The sequence below is a fragment of the Rhamphochromis longiceps genome, linkage group LG15 (assembly GCF_057381845.1).
Source record: "Rhamphochromis longiceps isolate RC_006_pf linkage group LG15, R_longiceps_female_GT1.1, whole genome shotgun sequence".
Classification (NCBI taxonomy): Eukaryota; Metazoa; Chordata; class Actinopteri; order Cichliformes; family Cichlidae; genus Rhamphochromis; species Rhamphochromis longiceps.
Window position 1 is genome coordinate 36,916,300 of NC_140571.1, and position 20,610 is coordinate 36,936,909.

The 20,610-nt window shown below is 41.2% G+C and overlaps 1 protein-coding gene and 1 long non-coding RNA gene across 4 annotated transcripts in view; one reads left to right on the plus strand and one right to left on the minus strand.

Moving 5' to 3' along the window:
* The window catches only part of LOC146653089 (E3 ubiquitin-protein ligase rnf213-alpha-like), a 72,940-nt gene that overhangs the window by 5,037 nt on the left and 47,293 nt on the right, over positions 1-20,610 (minus strand). For 2 of the 3 annotated variants that reach the window (XM_085383297.1, XM_085383295.1), the window contains 13 exons: positions 11,301-11,432; positions 10,903-11,013; positions 7,255-7,497; positions 6,606-6,705; positions 5,779-5,813; positions 5,577-5,680; positions 3,869-4,022; positions 3,468-3,642; positions 3,196-3,284; positions 2,835-3,086; positions 1,011-1,140; positions 704-781; positions 160-340 (listed from right to left, as the gene is read on the minus strand). In XM_085383297.1, the coding sequence (XP_085239423.1) occupies positions 160-340; positions 704-781; positions 1,011-1,140; positions 2,835-3,086; positions 3,196-3,284; positions 3,468-3,642; positions 3,869-4,022; positions 5,577-5,680; positions 5,779-5,813; positions 6,606-6,705; positions 7,255-7,497; positions 10,903-11,013; positions 11,301-11,432 (1,784 nt within the window). The remainder of the gene's footprint in view (positions 1-159; positions 341-703; positions 782-1,010; positions 1,141-2,834; positions 3,087-3,195; positions 3,285-3,467; positions 3,643-3,868; positions 4,023-5,576; positions 5,681-5,778; positions 5,814-6,605; positions 6,706-7,254; positions 7,498-10,902; positions 11,014-11,300; positions 11,433-20,610) is intronic. The other variant, XM_085383296.1, reaches the window with a different exon arrangement.
* Positions 13,696-14,977, plus strand: LOC146653090 (uncharacterized). Its single transcript, XR_014907723.1, has 2 exons — positions 13,696-14,110; positions 14,583-14,977. It is a non-coding gene; the product is annotated as an uncharacterized LOC146653090 (long non-coding RNA).

Consider the following 20,610-nt stretch of genomic DNA (forward strand, 5'->3'; position numbering starts at 1 on the left):
AGGCGAAAGGAAGGATTTTTAATACTAACACCTGTGAATGATACTCATTTGACTCACCTAACTTAAGACTATTGACGTTTCACTTGAACTTCAGGTAGAAAATAGATAGGTAGAAATAAAATGCAGAATAAATGGTACAACAGGTACAGAATAAAGTACCTGTTGTCCTCTCGTGTGTGACGGTCCACTGCATTCACCAACTCATTGTGGAGAGTCACCAGATAGCTGACCAGCCCTGTGGCACACAGGCCTGGACCCTGCCGACGGGGCAGGAGGTACCTGAGGTCACTGTCCAGGTCCAAATCCCTGCTGCAAAATTCTTCTGGAATTTTTATTTCATCTATAGTTTTGAAAGGACAGATAAATAATTCCTTATTTGTAATACAGCTTTTTCCATTACTTTGACTTATGTGGTATATACACAAAAACATCAATTATTGTACTCGACTGTAGCAGACAAAATGATGACTATTGTCATGTAGAGTACACTGTAAATGTATGTTCTCACAGGGCAACTGAAATCAATCAAGAACTGCACTGTTCTTTTAAGTTAAATTGAAGACATGTTATTCATTTATTTATCTTTTTAATTTCAACACAATGCACAGAACAAAATAGTTTAAGGAGAGACAAGAAAATATGTAATAACATAAACAGATTGAATGTGAAGGTGAGACAAAGAGCAGGTTAGTGCTTTACTTACTGCCGGTCACAGAGACTCTTAGCTCATTCCATGTTTTCAGGAAGGTCTCAATGTGTTTTTGATTCCATGGGCTCATGTCTGGAACAAATAATTTAGAAACAGTGACTAAAAACTTAAAAAAAGACAAAAGGCAAAGAAACAGTGACTACATTTTTATGACATGAAATGAAACAGAGAGAAAAAAATATGTCAGTTGTCCCTGCAGCAAATATTAACTTTGGTGATAGATTTTGTTTTTGATTTCCAAATGAATACAAATTAGTACAACAGTCAATTGTTCAAGTTTAAGTCCATCTAATCTCTGTACCTGTTTGCTGATCAATAAATTCTCTGATGGAACCCGCGATCTCTTCAGTTGCATTCTGGTACTTTCTCACCAAACGTTTCTGCAGCATTAGGATTTCTGGGAGGAATTTGATATGTCGAAATTCTCTTTCCTGTAAAAAGAAGTTTAGATAAATGGCTATCACATCTTTGGTCATTTCTAATTCTGTTACTGAGAATATTGACCCACTTATTGAAACTTTAAAGAGTAATTTATTATGATTTTATATATAGAATGTCAGGATAATACATGTTGCAAAGTAATACTGTAGTTTAATCAAATCTATAGATTTCACAGGTTTGGCTAATCTGTAATTCCAAATTAGCAGCAGGCACAAATGATTGCATGTCTTTATATGCCAATTTGGGCTTGTAGTCTGAAGTCAAGCTACATGTCAGCCCTGTGATTGGATTGTGAACTGCCCAGAACTGACCCCACCTTTCTATCAGTGTTAGATACTGGTGACCCTCTATAAGTAAAACTTTTAGTGCACACAGGAAATAATAGTAATAATCAATAATATTTCTAAAATAGTTTTAGAAACAACATTATTATGAATAATGGGATTCAAATTGGAAAAAAGAAATCAAAGCAGTGAAAGAGCTCAACTACAGAAAAATCAAAAGTCATAATATATATAAGGACAAATTTGACATTTAGTCTAAATGTAGCCCTGGCTATATAAATAGTTCATTTATTTTGATGGTTGAATGTAAATGTTATGTGTGTTTAAGAATGAATACAAATGTGTGTTAATTAGATGCACAGCGTTCTTATTTGCATTTTGAGGTGTATGTCATTATTTTCTGTAATGGTATTGGTATGTACTACAGTTCCGGGCCAATCCTGAAGTAGTCTCAGGTAGAGTGGGTTGGAGTAAGTGGGGAGCCGTGTTCACTCCGCGGAAAGAGAGAGGAGAGATGAGGAACAGTGTCATGTGGACGCAGAGTTCATGGGAAGGTGACAAACTTTTATTTTCAGGTTGACGATCAGTGTGAAAGCTGTAGTACCCTACTGTGAGGTAAATACGAATCTGTGAGTTGTGTTTGAAACTCATATATTTACTCATATATTTAGCAAATGGTAATATTGCAGTATGTAATAGTATGTAAATCAGCATTTAGCTGGGTTATTTGATTTGGTAGGAGGAGACAGAGCTCTTGCTGGCATGCCAGAGAGGTCCCTTTTGTTGTGCTTATGTGTTAACGTGGGAACATGTGGATACGGTAACTGCGAGTGCTGCTGCCGCGCCCTGCTAGTGGCCTTGACCCAGTTTCCCCCGCTATCCCCTTGAACTGCCTGGAGGTGTGAGTACTATTGTTTGCACGTGCTTTTTATTTTACTGCTTGGCAACAAGTGAAGCGGCCAAGTTGTTTTAGGTCCCAATGCACCCGAGCCACGACTCAGGCCTGCAATGAGGTGTTTGTTAACACAGAAAGACTGTTGCAGTTAAGGAGTGTGTGTGGGCCCACCATATTATTTAATCATTTGGTTACAGTTGATATTAGATACCTAACCATTGCTCGACAACTTTATTAATGTTACTTATTTTCTTTTGTTTTTTAGAAGTATTTTATAATTGACCTGCTTGTGTCTGGTTTATTTCCATATAGTCTATTTTATTGCACAATTCATGTCACAAACATCAAAATGGGAGTATCAGTAGTAAAGACCCCTCTCAATAGAATGTGGGGCGGGTGTTACATAAAGGTTGCACAAAAGGAAAATTTCAGGATTGTTTGAAATGCACAAGAGCAGTGAATTCCAAATAATTTTGTGAAAGCGTTACATCTGTGAGACACACACCTTCTGCAGGAACCTCCAGAGCAGGGGGAGCTCCTCCTTTTGATCATTAGTCTCCATAATGTGTGTGAGGCTGAGCAGCGACAGCCTCTCCCTGCAGCTCCACACTGCTGAGCTGTCGACCTCAGAGCCCTGTTGCAGTGAGGCGAGGAAGCTACAGTCATCACCGTGGATCGTCCTTATGATGAAGTTGGAAGATACACGGGAGTCATTTCTAATGGTTCCCTTTGCCTCTTGTAGGAGTTGGTCAAGATCCTGGACACAAAATATTGGCAAAGGCAGTTATGTACAAATAAGACTGAAAAAATATCAGTTATAAAATGAAAAAAGTCAAAACATGTAAATAGTGATTTTAAAGAATTACCTTCAACTTTGGTGTCATAATATCTGTAGCCACAGTAGTCTCCCAGGTGTTTCTGGATTCTTTGGATGTAAGGTGAGGGTCAATAGTAGCTAGAAAAAACATTTACATAGCCATTGGTTAAACAGTCAAATACCAGTTTCCATATTTGTTGACATTTAATCCTCACGAACAATTCCTGTCTATGGAGGTCTGCTTTATTCAAATTATTATTAAGTTTCTTTTCACAGTCTTTTGTCCTGCCATGTATGTCCTTTAACAAATGGCTTCCTTACAGTTACTGGCATGTGGTAGTTCTTGAAGTGATCTGAGCACCAAGTGAACAGATGTTACAGTGTCGTCAGCTCCTTTTCCCAGTGCCTGTGACAGCTGTTCAAGATCCTTTATTATGTGCAGCCTGAGAAACAAACTGACATCCTCCACAGGTGGCTGGATTATCTGTTGGACAACCTGAAAAAAAAAACAGTGGATAATAGCATCATACTACATGCAAGACAGCAACATCGTTCATTGAGTTGAACTATTTTGCAGAATATTAATCAGTGAACTACACACAACCTAAAACAATGCTAGTCTCACCAAGTCACCAAAAGCTGCTTAAATATTACAGCTACTGTACAAAATAGCTTTAGATACTTTATTTATGATGGTTAAGAGCCTCTAAATTAGAGCTCACCTGAGGTTTCTCTGAGGCTCCCAGCATCATGGCGAGATGTGTAACTAGCCGGACCAGAGTAAAGGGAGTCAGAGACATGTTTTTGGTATCTAAGGCATCTGGGTTGTTTCTCCGTTGAGGGTCTCCCAGAATGTGACCGGGGCGTGTTTGATCCCTAAAACAACAGATTTGCATGAGTAAAAAGTAGAGTAGGTCTCCCCCCAGTGCAAAACAGGTGACCTTTAGAAGCGCAAGCACACATGTGAAAGTTAATATAATATTACCCTTGTGCTGCTTTTAGAAAATTTAATTTTGACAATTAGTTCACAAGGTTATACTATGCATAAAATATGTATTGTTTTTAAGAGTATACTTGAAGTACAGCCATAACAAGACAAATAAACCCACTCTAACAAAAACAGACCAAACTGCTGCCGTTCTAAAACAAACTGAACTCTGCTTCTTATATTACACACGCAGCATCTACAATCTCAAAAGAAATAATCTCTGGAAGAAAAACCAGCAAACACAGCTAACAAAGAAATTAAAGAAAAAAAAACTGTATTGTATACAACAAACAAAAAAAGTATTCCGACTGACATTTTGTCTTTGAAGATATGTGTTACTCTTTCTTTGTGGAAAATTTGATATCACTATGTGACAGCCTCTTTTTAATACATACTGGTTGTGAATACTAACCAGTTTTTCTGCAGTATCCATGAAAAAAAATCTGAACTCATTCTTTACAGTTTTTTTTTTAAACTAAACCTTTCCAACACAATGAATACACAGAGTATGTAATGGTACTGGGTCTGTGACCCAGTGTTTTGTGTGTTTTATTTTTATTTTTTGATTATTGTTATTTTCTCAGTGTTTCCTGGTTTATTTTGAAACAGTCTTTGTGTCTTTGTCATTGTGTTTAGTGTCATTTCCCCTGTGGCGTCATTATGTTTATTCTAGTTGGCTGTTTCCCCATGTGTTTCCACTTCCCCTCATCACCTCCTGTGTGCATTTAAGTCCTCTGTTTTCCTTTGTTCATTGTCAGGTCATCTGTTTATTCCACATCATAGTTCTCACAGTCTTCATAGTTTTTATAGTTAGTTTTCCAGTTTAGTTGTCATACCTGTTTTGCCTTAGCTTTTGTGTTTTCTCCTTTCATCAGCCCAAATAAAGTCTCGCTTTTGTTTAAAGATTCCTTTCTCAGTGTCTGCTTTTTGGTCCATTCTCAAAAGACATCGCCGTGACAGAGCAATTCAATGATATCAAACTACTGGTCGGAATCGTCTCGTCAGAATTTTCTGTTCACGGTGCAGTCTCATTGTTAAACTTTTTAAATGCACAAAAATGAAAACTTATAAGTTTAAAAAATTGACAATGGGAATTTAGTTTATTTTACTTCACAAAATAAAGGATAATGTTGATTTAAAAAAAACAACCCACTAGAATAACAAATGTGCTTCTTTTAACAGATTTACCAATAAAAAAACCCAAACTTGAATGATTTCTGTCGTTCATATTTTATACAAGAGAAAGTTTTGTACAAAATCAGTTTATCTGCATTTTTGATGGTTCCCTCGTGCGAAATACCAGAATAATTTCTTTTTAATATTCCAGTATTGTTTTAATAGACAGCACAAATTATATAGCAATTTTTTTCTACAAAGTTTTACTTTATCAGTAAAGAGATTTATTTAATGCAGTATTTTGCTTTACAATTACTGACACTCACTCGTGCAATGGAACTTGTGTGAATCCAGGCAAGGCTATGTGATGTTCCCCTCCAACGTCTGCGCCACACTCCAGACATCGGCCTCTCTCCATGGGCCGGCCGCACTGCAGTGCAAGATTAAACATACAGTATAATTATAAAACATCGAGTCTGTAATAATTGTGAAGAATATATTAACTGGAACAGCAAAAAAATGGCTTACCATATCAACACAGCATGGGTGATTATTTGGACAGACTGTGAAAAAGACATAATATAGATTAATCTGTGAATTTATGGTCAGGTTTATGCAAATTACTCCTGAACCAAGTCTGCCATCTTGGTAAAACATCTGACCAATCTATATTAACTTTTATTCAATGGTCAGCAAAAATGACCAGCTAAATCTTAAAAACTAAATCTCTAGTGAATTTGCCCCATAATGAAGCTTTTTAAAAGCTTTGTGTCCCCTGGAAGTGCTATTGGTCGATTGTGGCTCAAGAGTTTGGAGTTTGCCTTGTAATCGGAAGGTTGCCGGTTCGAGCCCCGGCTTGGACAGTCTCGGTTGTTGTGTCCTTGGGCAAGACACTTCACCCGTTGCCTACTGGTGGTGGTCAGAGAGCCTGGTGGCGCCAGTGTCCGGCAGCCTCGCCTCTGTCAGTGCGTCCCAGGGTGGCTGTGGCTACAATGTAGCTTGCCATCACCAGTGTGTGAATGGGTGGATGACTGAATGTGTAAAGCGCTTTGGGGTCCTTAGAGACTAGTAAAGCGCTATACAAATACAGGCCATTAACCCTTTGGTGGAGCAGAATTCTACCAAAGATTTCAATTCAGGGTTGTTTTGGGTGCCATATCTCTTTTTCATAATGTCTTTCAAATCATTTAAGGTTTAGCATGATGACTGAAATATAGGTCATCCAAATATTTCCTGGTGAGGAGAGGAAATCCTCTCCTCAATTTGAAAGGTTGTCAAATTGTCAGAATACCCAGTTACAAGAACAGATCATTAAAAATGAATTTACTTGCATATATGAAAGGAATAATACTTACCATACCAAGTGAGCTGGCCCTGATAGTGTGTTTCTTGTTGTTGTATGGCTGCCTGGGCAACAGCTAACATGTCATCAGGCATTGTGGGTATAAAAGCCCTCTGTAGGTTAAATTAAGTGAAAATCTAATAAATGCCATAAAGGTAACATTAATCTTATCTTGCTGAAGTTATCCATTGCAGAGAGTAAGCAGCACAGATGTATCCTTCTTCTATTTTTGAGTGTTATTGTGTTTGCTGAGTTGTATTCCTGGAGCCAGTAAAGACTAGCTTCACTTTCATCTGCTTCGTTTTAACATCTGCCTTAACTATGACATTATCTCAGAGTATCTGCAATGGGAAAAATATCTAATATGTGGGAGTTGTGATGATTTAATGGTTAATATAAAAAAAAAGATTTTAAATGTGTTGGTCACTGTCCATCCTTGAGCACTATTTTGAAATAACAATTCCCAAAACTGTTTACTTTTTGTAGATAAACCTGACTCCATATTACATAGCTCAAAGGCACATTAGCATACCACTATCTTATCCAAACCTAGTCATTTCTGGAAATAAAACTAAAATCAAGGGTTTGAAATGTGATTCCACAAACTAATGGGTAAAACCATGTGGCTAAATCAATCTTTTATATACAATCACACTGTTTACCTGCATATTTTCAGGTGACAGGCCAATGTTTTTCAGTGGCATCAGCAGAGGGTGACTCCCTGTGTGCAGCACAGCTGCTAGATGGATGATCAGCTCGATAACAGTGTTTTCCTCAATGGTATTACCAGGTTGGATGGTAAGAGCTCCCAGTCTGTTATAAATCAATGCTGACGCAAAGTTTCTTACTTCTCTTTGGGGCAGGTATCTTGAGCCGTTAATGAGGTCATCAAATCCATTACATTGCTGTTGGGGATACAGAAAACATCTAAGAGAAGCAACACACTTTTTTTTTACTGTGTAACAGTATTAATAATAATAAATGTCTCTCTGTGCAAAATGGGTTTAAAAACATAAACAACTGTGGGATACTGTTTGTCCATGATTTGAACTGGGGAACAAATTGTGGCAGGGTAAGCCTGATATCCTGATATTTGTATCCCACTGTATTTTTTTTTATATATATATAAAGAGCTAATATCACCAAAATTTCATTATAAGAAGTGTTTGTGAACTAAAAATCAATAATTTGGGATGCTGTTTGTCCGTGATTTGGACAGCCCAGTGTGTGGTCCTGACGCAGGGGAAACAAATTCTGTTGGGGAGACCTACCTTGGCACCGCTGTTGTGCAGGCGAAGCCAAAGACAAGATATGTTTCATCATATTTTCTATTCTTTGGTTTTGAAGGAAGTTGGTTTGTAAGCATATTTGGCGATGCTTCATTCTCTGCTTTGCATTTGTGTGGGAGCCCCGTCAAAAATCCGTCCATATGCTAGTAGTGTGCGAGCATCCTTTTTTTTAAAATTCTTACTGCGCCCCCACTTTGGCAACCTCTGCCTTAATACATTAGCAAGGCAATCTGTGATATAATAGTCTAACTAGCTGTAGATATTGACAGTTAACCATGTCATACACAGATCAAGCCCTCTAATTTAGCATTTTTTAAATTAATATTTTAATACGCTTTATGATAAATCAAGATGTAGGCCAGTGTTTTAGCTTGATACCACTGTTTATCCGATGGCATGCCATATCTGGCTCGATTGTGGTTTGGGTTAAGTGGCCCAGGCTCATAGAAAACAGGTCTGGCCCGGATCTGGCATCAAGCTGGCACTTCTGACTGACTGGTGTCATGGCAGAGTGTATGTTACGGTCCTAGCTGGGCCTCCTGAAACTGCCCTTGTGTGGGTGTGGTGTTTTCTCTCTGCCTCTTCCTCTCTTGCTCCACCCCTCTGTCTCTCTCTTGCTCTTCTCTCTCCCCAGGTCACAGCTGCTGCTCCATGGCCTCATTTACCACCTGGGCCCAGTCAGCAATCACCTGCCTGAGGTTATATAAGCTGGGGTTGAACTGGATGTATGAGGGTGGTTTTCTCTGGTGTCTCCGCTTTGTGGTCTAGATGTGTGATTGTCCTGCCTGTGGTGTGGAGTTGTGGAAGGAGTGTGCAGTGTAGCTGCTACATGTGAGTAGTGTGGGCTTGTGGGCCTCGGCAGCAGTAAAGTTAGCTGCTGCTAGTGACAGGGTGAGCTTGTGGGCCCCTGGAAGTGCCTCCTTGTGGTGTGGAGTTTGTTTGGTTGTTGTGTTCTTTGTTGTTGCAACCTTTTTCTTTTTCTAGTGTTATTGGTAAAACGGTGTTGCCGGCTCTTTATGTTAAGATTATCTATAATTAAAAACTATTTTATTTACTAAACACCTCTGTCTGTTCTCCTTTCATTCTGTTATGGACTCATTTGTTACCAGTCCCCATACACACCCCTAGACCTTCATTGTGGGGAGGTAACAGTGCATGTCAACCAGATGTGGGCCAGGTCTGGCAATGATGGTACTTTTTATGTTCCTATTTTAGTTAGAAGACACAAATGCCATGTTGCAATACTATACTGCTATGGTAGCCAATGTTTCAAATGCAGGTTTGTGAGTGTACACTTTATCCAAAACCTAGTGAGGGTTTACTCATGTTTACCAATGGGATTTGGGATTTTATTCATGAGTGATGTTAAGGTGGAGTGCAACTTGGACCGGCAGATTGGTGTAGCCTCAGCAGTAATGCACTGTACCAGACTGTTATAGAGAAGAGAGAACCAAGATGTAATTTATCAGTTATCTGCATTCCAGCACTCACCTACGGTCATGAAATCTTGGGAGTGACCAAAAGAACAGGGTCACGAGTACAAATGACCAGTGATGGGAATAACGGCGTTATATGTAACGGTGGAGCTAAGGGGGCAAAACAATCACATGAGTGCTGCTGTTTGGCTGAGGAAGAATAAAGTAGTCCTAGTAAACCAATCACATGACCACTTCAAGATGACAAAGCAACAAGGTGATATATACCAGTTTTTAAATTGTGTTGATAGGCCACGTAAAACCAGAGTCATGATAAACAATATATAAGAGTTGTTTTCTTGAATACTTTCATCACGTTTACTGTGTAAGGGCAGTGCTAGCAAGCACTCTCTACATATGACCAAAAAATAAAACAAAAAACAGCCCTTTCGTGTTGGTGGAAAAATGTACAATGTCAACCAATCAAAAAATGATATGGCAACATGACATTTGGTTGTTTAGCAAGAGGGGGAAGTTTTAGGAGTGACGGTGAGAAAGAGAGAGACAATGAGAGAGAGCGAGTTTTGAGCTGTGAGACATTTGTGACGTTTAGCGTGTTTGGAGTGTGTAGTTAATGTGTTGTCTTGTGTAGTGTAGTGGATAATTTTGTGTTGTGGGTCAGAACAATGAGGCGACTGCTGAATGTTACAGGTGCTGCCAAAAAGTCACCAAAGGCAGATTACAGTGTAAACGATGTCTCCAGGTAGAAAACAGGAGGAGTGATACACCTGCTGCTGTCAGACCTGCAGGTAACAGGCTGTGATGTTCTCCTTTAGAGTGGACAGAAATTATTTTTTGGAGTGGCACAAATAATTTGTGTGGCATCTTATTGAATTCAGAACACCTGATTGTTATGTAAATAGTTTGAAATGGTTAGTTAAAAAAGGGTAAAAGGTAAATGGCTGTAAATAACTTTGTTGTTTGCAAAACTTGTGCATATGATTTTAAAATTTACAATTTATATTTGCATTTAAAGTTATGAAAAACATGTTTGTGGTTGTTACAGTAAAAACTATAACTTTTTCTACTCTGATTTTTACGTTTTTGTCTGATTTTAGATCAGTTTTGCTAATATAGCATGTCAAAATGAAAACATAACTGTAAATTCAGACACATGAGGTTGTGCTGAAAAGGATGATACCAAACAAGGCAAATTAAATAGTTTTTAAAGGTGAAATGTAGAAGGGAAAATCTAAAGTAGTCAAAAATATGCCAATTATATCCTGGACCCCAGAGGGTTAAACATTTTTTTTTTAAAGTAACGCAATAGTTACTTTTCCTAGTAATTAATTACTGTTAGAATCTTGTAACTCACTTACTAACTCAGTTACTTTTTTGAATAAGTAACTAGTGAGTATAATTGCCCAACTTGCCCAACACTGCAAATGACTAAATTACTTTCCTCTGCAAGGTGGCTGGACTCAGATTTAGAGCTAGGATTAGGAATTAAGACATTGGGATAGAGCGTAGAGTAGAGCTGTTTCTTAAAATTATTAATTATTGGATATTATTATTATCCAGATTCTAATTTTGCCACTGTTCATACCTTGGGAGTAGGATGAAGACCCCTGTTTTCAGATCTGTACAGAGTTGTGACCTCTCGGAAAAGAGCCAGCAGGAGGAACACTGTCCGATTCCTTCGTGTAGCCATACATTTCTAGTGTATTTCAAATAAAAACAATAATAAAAATCACAAGTATAAATAAAGATAAAAGTAAAAATGGGCATATAGAGTACAGCACTATGGTGAGTACAATAACTATACAACTAAGCATTTACGGTCTTAGCAGTGATACTGTACAACATCACTTGCAGTGCTCTATGAATAATGAGAAATGTTTCAATAAACTACCCACCCACGGTTTCATCAAAACAATATAACAGTAATAGGTAGATGAAACATGAAGGAGTGTCCGTAATATATTTATTACAGGACAGAAATACCTCACAGACTTCTTCTATCTGCTCGATGTTGCCGTCTACTAGTGCCTTGGCAACTGCATCTCTCACAGCCTTGTACTCCTCTCCATACACAAGATACTGGTCCATCAGGCCTCCATCTTCATTCTTTTGACACTGTGAATGAAATTACAAAGCAAATGTGTTTAAGTACATAAATTAGACCTGAGTTATTCTGGTGACTATGAATTAGTTAGATAACTGGCGTAAGTTGTACACCATGGTTTGTTTCAGTGTTTGTAAATAAAAAGCTACAATCAAAAGGGTTGATGTACAATCTTTAATACACTCAACAAAAATATAAACGCAACACCTTTGTTACTGCTCCCATTCCCCATGGGATGGACGTAGAGACCTAAAATTCATTCCAGATACACAATATAACCATCCCTCCCAAACAGTGGTCACAAATCAGTCCAAATGTGTGGTAGTGGGCACATCTGCTATATTGAGATAATCCATCCCACCTCACAGGTGTGCCACATCAGGATGCTGATCTGACATCATGAGTAGTGCACAGGTGTACCTCAGACTGCCCACAACAAAAGGCCACCCTGGAATGTGCAGTTTTTTGCGCTATTGGGGGTCTGGGGACCCAGAACCGGTCAGTATCTGGTGTGACCACCATTTGCCTCATGCAGTGCAACACATCGTCGCATGGAGTCTATCAGATTGTCAATTGTGGCCTGTGGAATGTTGGTCCACTCCACTTCAATGGCTGTGCGAGGTTGGATATTCGTGGGAACTGGTACACGCTGTCGTATACGCCGGTCAAGCACATCCCGAACATGCTCAATGGGTGACATGTCCGGTGAGTATGCTGGCCATGCAAGAACTGGGACATTCTCAGCTGCCATCTGCCCTGAACAATGTGAACCATGATTCATCCGTGAAGCGCACACCTCTCCAACGTGCCAGACGCCATCGAATGTGAGCATTTGCCCACACAAGTCTGTTACGGCGACGAGCTGGAGTCAGGTCAAGACCCCGATGAGGACGACGGGCATGCAGTTGAGCGTCCCTGAGACGGTTTCTGACAGTTTGTGCAGAAATTGTTTGGTTGTGCAAACCAATTGTTCCAGCAGCTGTCTGGGTGGCTGGTCTCAGACGATCTTGGAGGTGAACCTGCTGGATGTGGAGGTCCTGGGCTGGTGGTTACACGAGGTCTGCGGTTGTGAGGCCGGTTGGATGTTCTGCCATATTCTCTGAAACGCCTGTGGAGACGGCTTATGGTTGAGAAATGAACATTCAATGCACGGGCGACAGATCTGGTTGACATTCCTGCTGTCAGCATGCCAATTGCACGCTCCCTCATTGCTTGTGGCATCTGTGGCATTTTGCTGTGAGACAAAACTGCACATTCCAGGGTGGCCTTTTGTTGTGGGCAGTCTGAGGTACACCTGTGCACTACTCATGATGTCAGATCAGCATCCTGATGTGGCACACCTGTGAGGTGGGATGGATTATCTCAATATGGCAGATGTGCCCACTACCACACATTTGGACTGATTTGTGACCACTGTTTGGGAGGGATGGTTATATTGTGTATCTGGAATGAATTTTAGGTCTCTACGTCCATCCCATGGGGAATGGGAGCAGTAACAAAGGTGTTGCGTTTATATTTTTGTTGAGTGTATGTTCTGTGTGTGTGTGTGTGTGTGTGGGGGGGGGGGGGGAGTGTTCGCCCAGGGCGCCAAACAGGCTAGGGCCGCCACTGCCTGTGGTGGTCTGGTTGAGCATTTGTAGCCTCGCTACCAAACGGGCATCTCATCTCCGAGAAAGTTATACCAGAGAGAAGTAAAGCAAGTGTGTAAGTTCATCTCTGAATGTTTGTAAAGCATTCCCGCGTTAAACTTAACAACCGATATATGGAGCGACTGCCTCTTCTCTCTCCCTCCCTCTCCTGCTGCTACTTCAATTGAAACTGCTTAATGATCAGCTGATTGGCTTTTCTGTCGCGAGTCCGTCTCTCTTGTTTGTTTATCGCCCACTTCGCCTGAAAGAGGAAACCAGCGGCTGAACAACAGCAGCACGTTTAAGCTTGATAATCTGTTGTTAGAATTTATTTAATATTACTTTCAACACCAGGATCTTTTTCTATGCAGCTGATAGCTGGTAACTGTGCAGGGGCGGATCTAGCAAAGTTTAGCCAGGGGGGCCGATAGGGCATTAACAGGAAAAAGGGGGCACAAAGACATACTTTTCTTTCTTATTCTCATTTAAAATGTGTAGCTTTTAATAAATAATTATCTGAATCTTATACCCAAAGTTTTAATTTGATGTAAAATGTATAGAAGTCCATTACTGTATATAGTAACTATTAAGTCTAATATACCCTAGTAAGCTGTAGTACTTTTTCCTTTGGGAAGGTACTGTAGCCCAGTGGCAAACAGATGGAATTAGAGACTGTTTATTGTAATTATTATTAAAGGTGTTTTATTTTGTTCAGTTAAAAGCACTCATGATTGGAGAGAGACTCTAAAGAAAAAATCCAAATTATTTTGTATGGAATTGCATTATTTGTGTTATTTATTTATTTATTTATTTATTTTGTTTCTCAAAGGTTATTTTTTGACCTGGATACAAATGCAGTCCAACCAATGGGATTGTTTGTCCCGCCTTGTTTTTCATGTTTGGTTGCGCTGCTAAGGCTGCTTAGACCACACGCGCCATAGCAGTACCTGTGGGGAAAACGTGGTAGCTGTTGAAACAGCGAAGCTGTTGGTGTCTGCTTGATTAGCCGCCAGATTTGGATAGCCGAAGCTAGTTTTATGAATACGAAGTGCTTTGCACTGGTGAGTAACGAAACTGTTATAGCCGCTGATCGGCATCCTGAAATGTTAATGTTGTTCGCTTCAAAAAACAAACGCTAATGGTGACGGTACTATGCAAGTAGCTAGCGAGTGTGCTAAACGCTCACTCCCGTTGTTAAGCGTTAGTTGAGAACTTATTAGCTGTTGTTAGGTTAAGGAAAAAACAGTATGTCTATCTGTTGTATTGAAATGTTTTATTGTGTTACTTTTATTCATCACTGTTGTTACTTGACCGTGAGCAGAGTATATTGAGTTTGCTGCTTTTAATGAGCAGTGTGAATTGCTTTAATGATTGGTGATAGCTACATTGCCATGTAATGAAAACGTTTAGAATTTGATTAGTTGTACAACATTAGAAATTGAAACACATTTTGTTCATGATTTATACTTTAAACAGAAGTGTTAGTTAAGTGTGAACCGTGTTCATTTGAAGTAATTCTGACCTCACTCTTAGGTCAGGTTTTTTGAGTTGGAGAAAGGAGCCGAGACTCCTCGGAGAACATTGGATTACAGACTTTGTGGAAATCTGCAGAAGAGGAATAATTTTCCATTGCAATGGATGGCGAGCCACAGCCCATTTGGAATTGAATCTTGAAGTCTGGTTGCCTGAACTGTGGTAGGACAAAACAGTGCAAACCATACATCGATCGTGGACTGAACTCACACCAATAACTCACCAGATCACCAAACAGGCCTGATCTGGATCCTATTGACACTTTAAAAGACCCGGGTCTAACATTCTTTTCTTTTTTATTTTGGGTATCTGTGCGCGCACACACAATTTTGGTTGTTATTGTAAAGGCAATACAGTGCACAAATTTCAAATACAGTTGAACTATTGCTTCATCATTTGCAGTTGTGTTTTCATTGTGGTTACCCATCCTCTGGGCTCCTGTCGTTCCTGAAATCTTCTGATTTGCCCATTGTTTATATATTTTGTTACATACTGGTTACAGTGTAAAAGTGGCGAGCCAGCCAGGAGCCTTGAATTAATGGGTGACGATAGTGAAGCATATTTTGTGTGATTGAGCTTTTGGTAAGACCGTCTGTCGCACCAAAAGATGGATTTTGTTGAAAAATTAGGTATTAAGGTCCCAAATGCTGTCATAGTGCGTGGGGTAACAGGATCAGAAAAGGATGAAGAGATTTTTGAGTTCTTAAAGCAGTACGGCTCTATTAGTAGGGTCCTCACCATTGATGATCAAGTATCTGAATTCAACAAGGATCAGATAGTGGAGTATAACTCAGGAGTAGCAGTGCAAACATTAGGACCCTTGTTGCCCTATGTCCACCCCTCAGCTGCCAATCCTGATGTAGTATTTTCTGTACATGCTTTGACAGATGTTTATTCCCAGAGAGTTGGGGGGAGTGTCACAGATACTTACCTGAGTGAACTGCGAGGAATAGCCAAGCTAAGTGGGAAAGATTTTGAAGAGGTACTGAGAGAGGTGATGACAAAAATTGAAAAGTCTGTGGGTGTCGCCGAAGAAAGTGTTGCACTCAGTACTGAGGTTGAAATAGAGGAAGTTGATCATACTGACAGGCCCAGCCAGACCCCTGCTACTTTTATTGAATCAGCTGGTATTTCAGTCTGTCCTAAGCTTGGCCACGCTGATGATGAATATCGCACACCGACTTTAAGCTCTGGAACCAAGAGATCCCTGACTCTAAATCCTGGTGAGCTTAACCCACCAGACGTACAGAGAATTGTGGTTGAACACATTGTAAAGAGTGATGATAAGATGTCACGTACCCATTCCACCTTGAGACTGAGAGCTTTTTCTGGGAAGATTCCCCGGCCATATAATGAAGCTGATTATGATACTTGGCGCTCTCATGTTGATTTAATGATGGAGGACACTTCTGTTTCTGACTTGGAGAAGACTCATAAAATTCTCGAGAGCCTCCTCATTCCTGCTTCAGATGTAGTTCGACATCTTGGACCTGAAGCGCCACCATCTACCTACCTGCAATTATTGGAATCTGCCTTTGGCACAGTTGAGGATGGGGAGGAATTGTTGGTGAGGTTCATGAACACGTTGCAAGATCCTGGAGAAAAACCCTCAGCTTACCTGCATCGCCTGCAGGTGGCATTGAACCGTACTGTACGCAGGGGAGGTGTACAGCCACAAGAGGTCGACAAACACCTCCTGAAACAATTTTACAGGGGTTGTTGGAATCATGACTTGCTTGCTGTCTTGCAGCTAGAACTTAAGGATCGACAACCCCCATCACTCGCTGAGCTTTTGTTGCTGCTGCGTACTGCAGAAAATAGGCAAGAAACAAAAACTAGTAGAATGAAACGGCACCTTGGTACTACCAAACCTAAGGTTGTCTCCCATAGACAGAGTGTTCAGGAAACAAGCGAAACACAAGCTGAATCTGAATCAAGTGACCTAAGTAAGTTAAAGAAGCAAGTTGCTGACTTGAAGAGTCAATTGACAGCACTCATGAAACAAAGAAAACCCACTGCTTCTAAGAAAGAACACATGCAGAAAGATGAAACTAAAAAACCTGACCATGCAAAGACTGAACCAGGGCCCCCTCCACACAGCGCTTTAACTGTAAAGCCAAAACCGTGGTACTGTTTCCGTTGTGGGGAGGATGGTCATATTGTGGCCACCTGTGAGTCAGATCCAAATCCTGCCCTGGTAGCTGCTAAAAGAAAGGAACTGAGAATCCGTCAGCAGTTATGGGAAAGCCAACACCGAAACACACCTTCGTTAAACTGAATTCAGTCCCTGTCGTGGGACAGATGGGGACTGCAACGGGTCAAACACGTCCCGCTGATAAGAAGCCTAAAGTGACCACTAAGAAGGGTGCCATGTTAACATTGAATGCTGAGCGTGGTAATTTCAAATTACCCAAAGGTTTAATAGGGGCGAAAACTACAGCACAGGTTCAAATAGAGGGCAATTGTGTTAGCTGCTTAATGGATACAGGCTCTCAAGTCACCACTGTTCCCCAGTCGTTTTACAATCAGAACCTGTCACAACATGAGATCCGGCCTCTCTTTGAGCTTTTGGAGGTTGAAGGAGCCAATGGCCAATCTGTGCCTTATCTAGGCTACATTGAGATTAATGTTGTATTCCCCAAAGAGTTTTTAGGTGCTGAGGTTGAAGTCCCCACACTAGCATTGGTGGTTCCAGATGTTCGTACAGTCCCCCAGCCACTAGTTTTGATAGGTACTAACACACTAGATCTACTTTACGAACTCCATCGTGATACTTGTCCTGAAGAGTATGAACCATCACAATATGGTTACAAAGCAGTGCTAAAGATTTTGGGGCTGCGACACAGGCAGTGCAAGGATAACCGCCTTGGTCTGGTCACCTCGCTCGGAAAAGACCCCCAGCTAGTTCCAGCAGGACAAACCGTAGTGTTAGAGGGGTTCATTGATGTAAACAGTCATACCACTGAGAAATCTGTCCTCTTAGAACATCCCTCCTTGTCAGCACTGCCAGGTGGGGTGTTAGTTAAACCTTGCCTCATTGACTTGCCCCAGAAAGCGCCATATAAAGTGCCAGTCGTAATGACTAATGAGCTGGATCATGATGTTGTTATTCCCCAGAAGTGTGTGATTGGGGAAATCAGTGCATTTCATCGTGTTCTCTCACATGAGCATTGTGTGGTGACACCAGATTCTAGCACCAAGCAGAAGCTAGGCCTCAACTTCAACTTCGAGGACTCACCCATAAGTGCTGAGTGGAGAGAGAGAGTAACACAAAAACTTGCCAATATGCCGGAGGTCTTCGCGCAAAATGACATTGACTTTGGGAGAACTAATCAGGTAAAACACCAAATCAAGCTATCTGATGAGACTCCATTTAAGCACAGGGCACGCCCCATACACCCAAATGATCTGGAAGCTGTCCGAAAGCACTTGCTAGAACTTCAACAGGCAGGTGTGATCAGGGAGTCCACATCACCCTTCTCTTCTCCCATAGTGGTGGTGAGGAAGAAGAATGGGGATGTGCGTCTCTGTGTTGATTACAGGAAGCTCAATCTGCAAACAGTGAAGGATGCTTATGCACTCCCAAACTTGGAGGAGACTTTCTCCACGCTGACTGGTTCCCAGTGGTTTTCTGTCCTCGACTTAAAATCTGGTTACTACCAGATTGAGGTTGAAGAGGCTGACAAACCGAAGACAGCTTTCGTTTGTCCCATTGGATTTTGGGAGTTTAACCGTATGCCGCAGGGCATTACGAACGCTCCAAGCACATTTCAGCGTCTCATGGAGAAATGCATGGGGGATATGAACCTGAAGGAGGTTCTTGTCTTCCTTGATGACATCATTGTTTTCTCTAAAACGCTGGAAGAACATGAGACCCGACTGATCAAAGTTCTCAACCGTCTGAAAGAGTACGGGTTGAAATTATCCCCTGAGAAATGTAAATTTTTTCAGACATCAGTGAGGTACTTGGGACATGTTGTGTCTCGTAATGGGGTGGAGACTGACCCTGAAAAAGTGAAGGCTCTGCAAACTTGGCCAGTGCCTACTGATCTGAAAGAACTGAGGTCTTTTCTTGGTTTTGCAGGGTATTACAGACGCTTCATTAAAAGCTATTCTAACCTAGTGAAGCCCCTCACCAATCTGACCTCAGGTTACCCACCCCTTCGCAAAGGTACCAAGCCCAAAGCTAACACTCCTCAGTATCATGATCCGAAAAAACCCTTTGGTGAGCGATGGACTCCAGAGTGTGAACAAGCTTTCCGAGCGATCATTGAAAAGCTAACTACTGCTCCGATCTTGGGTTTTGCTGACCCCAAGTTGCCCTACACTCTCCATACGGATGCCAGCACTATGGGGTTGGGTGCTGCTTTGTATCAGGAGCAGGAGGGGCAGATGAGAGTAATAGCATATGCTAGCCGAGGTTTGTCCAAGAGTGAGTCTCGCTACCCTGCCCACAAACTAGAGTTTTTAGCTCTAAAGTGGGCAGTTACAGAAAAATTTTCTGATTACCTCTATGGTAGCCAATTCATGGTTGTAACTGACAGCAATCCCTTAACATATGTTCTGTCTACAGCCAAGTTGGATGCAATGAGCTATCGTTGGCTAGCAGCACTCTCCACGTTTAACTTCCAGCTTCAGTACAGAGCTGGAAAGTTAAATTCTGATGCAGACGGTCTTTCAAGACGACCACATGGAGAACTGCTCAATGACACCGTTTCACAAAAAGAGCAGGAACGTATACAGCGGTTCACTGAAACACATCTGTCTGGTCAAGGAGTCACTCTTGGCCCAGACGTGGTCCCAGCTATCTGTGAGAGGCACCTCATTGGCTGTAGCCCAAGTGAAAACAAAGAGATGGATTGTGCTTTCACCCTGGTAGACTCTTTGGCCATGTCTGTATCTGCTATACCAGATGAGTTTGTGAATGAAGATCAGTGTGGTGGGTTACCAGTTATTCCCCATATGCCAGTAGAGCAGCTAAGGGCAGAACAACGAGCTGACCCGTGTTTGAGGGAAATTATAGCTCAACTCGAGACTGGGGACAAGGTTCCACCCACCGTTAGAAAGCAACTGCCCGATATTCCCTTACTAATCAGGGAATTCAGTCGCCTTGAGCTACACAATCAAATACTGTACCGAACACGACAAGATGGAGGTTGTGTAACCTGGCAACTTGTTCTTCCAGAGCAGTTTCGAGACACAGTCCTCCATAGCCTCCATGATGATATGGGCCACTTAGGGATTGAACGCACTCTCGACCTGGTGAGAACAAGGTTTTACTGGCCAAGGATGGCTGCAGATGTTGAGAAAAAGGTTAAAACCTGTGATCGCTGTGTTCTGAGAAAATCCCTTCCTGAAAAAGCTGCTCCTTTGGTCACCATAAAGTCCACCAGACCTCTTGAGCTTGTTTGTATGGACTTTTTGTCCATTGAGCCTGATAGGAGCAATATTAAGGACGTCCTCGTACTTACAGACCACTTTACTAAGTATGCCATTGCCGTCCCAACTCACAATCAGAAAGCTCAAACAGTTGCCAAGTGCCTGTGGGATAATTTCATTGTCCATTACGGCATTCCTGAACGTTTGCATAGTGACCAAGGGCCTGACTTTGAGTCACACATCATCAAAGAACTATGCAACATCCTGGGTGTTCACAAGATTCGTACTACGCCCTACCATCCTAGGGGAAACCCTGTAGAGCGTTTTAATAGGACGCTGTTGAGCATGCTTGGCACATTGGAAAACAAGGACAAATCACAGTGGCATAGCTTTGTGAAACCATTGGTTCATGCGTACAATTGTACAAAGAACGACGTTACAGGGTACTCACCTTATGAATTAATGTATGGCCGTAAACCCAGATTGCCCATTGACCTGGCTTTTGGTCTTCCCCTCAGAGACGACGGCTACAAGTCACATTCGCAATATGTGCAAAGTTTGAAGTCACGTCTGGAAGAGAGTTACAGGATCGCGGCACAAAACGCAGCAAAAATTGCTGACAAGAATAAGACCAGATTTGACTTGCGTG